Genomic DNA, 6,547 nt, shown 5'->3' with positions numbered 1-6,547 from the left:
CAAAAAAAAAAACCAAAACACAGGTCTGTTTCCTCTGGTTTCCCTTTTTGGCAAAAAGTGAATACAGTTAAGACATCTGCTCTTTCATCACATTTGGTGGAAATTATGCAGTTAATGCAAAGGTTACATATGGGTGGGGAGGATGTAAGGGACCATCTGACATACACAATTATTTCCTCCGGAAACAAGATAAGGATTTACGGATTCATAATGACTCAGCACCGTCAGTGCTTTCAAACTCAACATTCTGTGCTAGAACTTGTCAATATTATGTAAACATAGTTGTGATCTGAAATGAGGCTTGCACTTCAGTGACTCATTTGCTGATTGCAGAAGAGAGGGGAAAGGACCGCTAGCTAGCCTAAGGCAGGAAGGCAGCATTCCCCAAGTTATTTTGCATAAATGGGTTGTCCTATTCTACATGTAACAAGTTCTCCAGCCTCAGCAATACTGAAAAAAAATTAAAAATATTAAGGAGTTTGATAAAATTATCAATTTACATTATGAAAATTGATTTGATATGATTTGATGATTTGGCATCTTCATATTGTAATTCACCCATACAATGTCACAGGCTGCATGAACCACAAGCCTATACACCAAAACAATAATCTGGAGATTTTAGATATGTAAGAACTTAATGTTGCTTTGTTTGTCCAGTTAGTGCTTTTTGTAATAATCAAGAGGTAAGTTCTCCAACACCCCATGCAAACAAAACAAGGGAACCTGAACTGGCATATGGAGAATACATGGTGCCCCCAAATCTGAAAACCAGCAGGCAAGAGCTTCACCAGGAGTTATTCCTCTACCCACAGACAACAGCAACAGCTCCAAAAGCTAGTGCCAGGACTGAGAAAAGGGAAAGGTGACATCCTTCTTCCACTATACTGTATATAGGCATGGGCATTAGCATCATTAGGGACAGTGACAAACAGAATAAGCTTCACAAAATTAAAAGAAGTAGCTGGACTGTGTGTCAGGCAGTTTTCTTAGAATCTTTTCCCCCCCATACACGCACATATGTCTTTTCGAATTCTTCAATGCTGATGGGCAAAATAGCATTGTTAAACTCTCTGAAGCAACCATACTAAAAGCACACAGCTCATTGATCAAGACACATTTGATTTGTTTTGCACATCACATATGGGAGATTTTTCTTTATGATTGAAAAGTGTATTGCTATCGGAAAAGACACACAGAAAAGCCACGATCCACTTACCGAATGATGAGTAATTCAACCCAGACTCTCACAAAAGCAGGTAGTGGCCCAAAGGCCTCCAGGATATAGGTGTAGTGACCCCCAGATTTCTTAATGCATGTTCCTAGTTCAGCATAGCAGAGGGCACCTGTGAGGATTAAACTGTGGCATTACAAGAGACATCCAGAAATAACTCTCAAAACAGTAAACTAAACAGTGGAGCTGCTGCGGTACCACAACTACTTTTGATACACATCTATCATGTCTTTTTCAATTTTGTACATTTAAATTCACTCAGTTTACCAAGCTGTATGTACACCCAGTTACATTTACGTGTAAGCCACTGAACAAACTATTTGCTATCAACACATTTCATTACTCATCCATATCTGGTGAAGAGGGACAACAAAATGCTGTGTCACACCAGCTACCCGGGTCAGCCAAGTCTGACCATACCACTGAGTGAAATACTTCTGACACATTTTCTTGTTATCAAAGGATGATTAGCTCCTTTCAGCCCTAGAGGTGCATGGCTCTGCCTCTGAAGAAAAGCCTGAAAACTGTATTCCCCCTCCTCAGCCACAGGTGAAGCAATCAGCTGGCCAAAATTTGGAAGCAAAAATTGCAGATTAAGAATTTTCCTTTATGGTACTCCCAACATAAAAAATTCAGGGGATGTCTTAGCTCTGGTGCAGTGTTGCTGCGTACTACTATTGCAATGAAAGCTCGGTCCATCTCTGCATTGCCTTAAATACAGATAACTTCACGGTTTCATAGCAGGAGTCTCAGATCATCCTTTGGTGCATTTACACCAGCTAAAATAAAACCAAAATCATCATCACATCACAGCATTAGGGGCAGCCAGGTTCACACAGAAGTGGCTCAGGCCCCTTTGGAGCAAGTGCTAGCAGCATTCCCAGCAAGTAACAGCTCCCAGAGAGCTCCCAAGGCTGCCGCCAGCACAACACGCAACCTCTGCCATTATGAAGCAGGCAACAGCATGTTGCAGATATGAGGACCTGCATGAAGCCCACGTGCCATCTGCTACCGTCGCTTAATGAGCCATCACCCAGCCACAGAGCCAGTGGATGCTCAGCTCCACGGGTGGACCGCATCCATAGAAAAGAGGTGGACCACATCCGATAAATGTAGGCAACCTTTTAGGAGCATCTGAGAAGCCACAGGAAAACATTAATGGAGTCTGCAGGCACTGCATTGCATAGAGGTAAGATCAGCAGCATCTATGAACTTGTTTTAGCTTCATTCTCTGCACTCCTTTGTGCTGCAACGCTTTAACAGTTTTACAGTTGTCAAAACTACATAACACATCCAAGCCCATTCAAGGTGTGCCACACTACGACAAATTCCATCCTTGTTCAGTCGCTTTGTTTGGGGCTTTGCAAAAGTGTGGCAGTTTTTATCCGCTATTCTTCAGCTTACCTGAAAACGTTCTTAAAGAAATTACTTCAGCCACATTAACAAAAAAAAAAAAAAAAAAAAAAGGTATTGATGGGTCTTCTCTTGCCAGCCTCTTCTGCTGAGGTTCAGGATGAAATGAAATTGTGTTTCGATACAGGTTATACACACAGCCTCAGCTAGACCTTAAGTGACCTTTGCATGAGCTTTTGTTATAATTAAGTCATGCAGGGAATTAGAAGCACCCAATGACACAAAAAATATGAAAAAAATAACTGTAACAGGTCCATTCAGGAAAATAAAAAAAATACCTTTTGCTGCGCCAAATTACACAGATCTTTATATCTTGAGATCTGTAAAATGACCTGGAAAATCCCTCTGATAATTTTTTTTTTTTTTTTTTTTTACTTCACGGCCAGACAATTACTACTATAAAAGTTAAAGCCAAAAATGCAAAGCTTAAGCAAATTCTGTTTCGACTAAATCTAAAGCCCACGGTCTTCTAACAGGGTTACAAACTGTATTTCAGGTCTGTCTGTCTTTCTAGGGGAATTTTGGCTGCAGGCAGGACTTCCACATTTCTACAACAGATTATGCTGCACATTGTAGCAACGCACATAACATTTGACCAAAACGGGTCCTAACTTTCTCGCACTGTTTGGCTTGGGTGGGCTTAGCCTGTAAACAGCCCCGTGTTTCTTTTAAGCCCAGAGCCAATTTACACAGGGTGGCACTTGCGTGTTCCACCTGTTAAGCAGACATGTTAAGTCTGTGTTTGTCCTTGTTACCTCCTACCAGAAAACAAGTCGTTTCAGTTTTAAATAAAGCCAATATTCATGTTAGTTCTTCAGCTGCTTTGAGATATATTCATTAAGTAGGTCAATGGACCCTCTGTCCCGCAGAGGCCAGGGTGGGGTTTTTCCCTCTGAATGGGGGCTTTGTGTACAGAACAAATAAACTGGCATTCTTTGGAACTTAATGCTGCTCAAAAATACACAAAATTAGTAAAAACTGTCATGATAGCCAAGCCAGCAATAAAACTCACATTACAAATTTGTTTCCATCACGCTGGTTTTTTCAGCGCAATCTTTCACAGCAGCATCGTGAGCAGGAAATAAAGCAAAGAGCAGTAATAAGAGACTGGGCAGAGGGGCTATTATTTTGCTGCCTTCCGTGCCAATACAGCTCACGTCCAGTGGGAATGATCCCTCTCAGACCTTGATCTAGCCTCTGGGGAGCTAATTCGAGCTGTCTAACCATTTCGCCGGTGCTCAAACGAGGTGACCCGCATCCCCAGCTGCTGGGGGCCTTACAAGCAAACCGTAAACTACCTCCTACAGCCAGAAGAAAAGCACTAGACATACAGCACATTGCACGGCATAAAACAGACATTTACTTCTCCTGTTCCTTTAGGGACCTGTAAGAAACAATAATTTGCGCTCCCACTCTTTACCGATGAGGCGCCAGGGGGACAGGGGCTGCATTCCTCTGTGCCCTCCACGCAACCTATCACACAGCAAAAATCTTCTGTAGCCCCATTGGTCCTCAAGCTCCACACTGTGCCTCGATATCCAATGGCATAATCAGACAAATAATAGTAATAATCCACCGGCTGCCCCTCTGGACCAATTAGAGACTTTTAAGCGACTTACCGAAGAGCGAGAGGATGCCACACACTGTCCAGACAGTCAAGGACATGCCAACACTGCCCGTGTTCTTCAGGATGCCTTTGGGAGAGATGAAGATGCCAGCTCCAATGATAGTGCCAATGATGATGGATATCCCTCTCAAAAGTGTCACTTTCTTCTTCAGCACAACTTTTTCCTTCTGGGCTGGCTGGCCTCCGTCCATAGAGGGCAACCTGCCATTAGATTGCCCCTGCAAGTAGCTTCCATTAGTGACCGTGGTTCCAGCAGCTTTCCTAAACATGCTCCAGTGCCCCCAGCACACCGACACCCAGCACAGCCAACAAGTTTACAGCAGAACCTCGAGGGTTTTTCCTCTGTGTAGCCAACTTTTTTCCCTGCCCCTCTCTTATCTTCCCAGCTGCTCCTACGCACAGGTAACAAGCTCCTAAAGTCTGTTTCAGCCTTTCCTGCTATCTGAGCAGTGCTCAGGAACACCTGCGCTTTCCCACTGCGAGCTGGTACTGCCCAAGCATTGGAAACCAGCTCAGCTTCCGCGTGGACTTGTATTTAAGCTCTTGTCATACCAAGTTACTCCAGCTGAATGATGATGCAAATTCTCCAGGTTTGCATCAGCCATTTGAGAAACCTCTGGCATTACTCAGCATTTTTTTTTTTTTTTTTAAACGGTAGGGGCATGTTGCACAACCGATCTGAGCGTGGTGGGAAGAACAAAGCACTCATAAGCAAAGCGAGCCAATCAAGCTAAGCACATCACCCTCACCACCCCGAGACACGCTCCCAAAGATTTTAAAAGCAACTTGGAGTCAGAAACAAAAGCCTGCCTAAACACAAAGCTCGTCAGAGCACAAGGGGAAAAGGAATCAAACAGAACACGTCATCTCTGGGTCTAATCCAATTTCTTTCTCGAAAAAACTCCTCTTAATGAAAGTTATGTTTGCTTAACTTCTTGCGCTGCAGTTGATCAGCCTCTCTCACATCTACGAGTACTTACCTGAAAATTTCTATAGGGACTGCCTGAACCTACATAAAGAATACACACAAACCCCTTGCTACCCCGTGTTGCCTAGCAACACACCCAAATCAGCCTAATGAAAACCCTGGGTTATTTCCCAAGTACAGTAATTTTCATATGTGCGGCGTGTTTCTGAGGTGTTGGTAAGCAAGGCAGCAACGACACTGAACACTTGCAGTCACGGCTGGCGTGGGATCTGGCAGGAGGAGGACAACGGGAGCCACTCAGGGCTCAAAAAGGGTTTTTTTGTGTTACTGTAGAGCTGCCCTGACCAGATAAACAGGTAATCAGATGCATAAACAGTTTTGTTTCACTACCCGATCATTCCAATTCAAACCTAAGAAATTAAACTGTTAAAAAGAAGAGCATTCTCATAAAACAGAACAAAAATCAACAGCCTTCAAGCACTTGTAACCTAATGGAGGGACAGCCTGTGCAAGAAATGCCAAAGGGGAAAAATCCTTCGTAGCATAACTATTGCAGCTGCTCGTGGCTTCAGATTAGATCAGTGCAAAGAGAAGTGATTGCTGCAGTTACTGCTTTTACAGGTACTGCTTAATTGGGACCTGGGATTTAGGGGGTGGGGAGGGGGGAAGACAGCAGTTAAAACATTTTACCATTTGAAAAGCAGGCACTGCGCTCAGGGCAGAACTGTGCTTTCTATTTATTTGAGAAACAGGACATCTTGGAGTATCAACAGACTGCAGCTGTAACACTTCAGTGTTTTTAAAGCCTCATACTTGCAGTTATAACTTACCTGAAATAATCTGCACTGAGATAAAAGAAGGCACAAAAAAAAAGGCTTATCTAGTTTAAATACACACAGGTGAAAACAAAAGCAATGGCAGCTTTTGACTGCATCCTGTCAGTGCTTGCCTGTTTTCTGAACACATCCCACTTCGTCCTGCATCTGCTGATGTGCGCAGCAGCTGATCCCTCACCTCTCTGTACTGCTCATATTCGTGTTGCTGCTGGACCATGTGCCCGACCTCTCGGGGAAGTGATTGCCCCTCCAGCGTGTGCCATAGGCGATGGCACAGACCGACCGTGGGCAGCATCTCCTCCTGACTCCACACAGTCCAAACCGAGACAATTTTCACGGCACCGGTTCCATGCAAAGCCACGAGTAGGTGGTATGCTATGCAGAGTTATTTGCCCTTGATGTACACATTTCATGGCCTGCCCCCCAGTAAGATTATAAATGCCTGGAGTAACTAACTAGATCAAAGCAAACCAGGAACAAGCGTTAACCACACAACTGGCTTGGGCTGA

At 43.8% G+C, this 6,547-nt stretch overlaps 1 protein-coding gene across 1 annotated transcript; it reads right to left on the bottom strand.

Annotated features, from left to right (window-relative positions):
* Positions 1-1,219: 1,219 nt before the first annotated feature.
* On the bottom strand, positions 1,220-4,465 carry LOC104461399 (cystine/glutamate transporter-like; the record flags this gene model as incomplete). Its single annotated transcript, XM_010072982.1, has 2 exons — positions 4,267-4,465; positions 1,220-1,346 (listed from the first exon to the last, which is right to left on the bottom strand). Coding segments are annotated over exons 1-2 (326 nt in total), but the record flags the coding sequence as incomplete, so codon positions are not given.
* Positions 4,466-6,547: the final 2,082 nt, after the last annotated feature.

The sequence above is a fragment of the Pterocles gutturalis genome, unplaced genomic scaffold (assembly GCF_000699245.1).
Source record: "Pterocles gutturalis isolate BGI_N339 unplaced genomic scaffold, ASM69924v1 scaffold44042, whole genome shotgun sequence".
In the NCBI taxonomy this organism is placed as follows: Eukaryota; Metazoa; Chordata; class Aves; order Pterocliformes; family Pteroclidae; genus Pterocles; species Pterocles gutturalis.
This window is presented reverse-complemented; position numbering and strand designations above follow the sequence as displayed.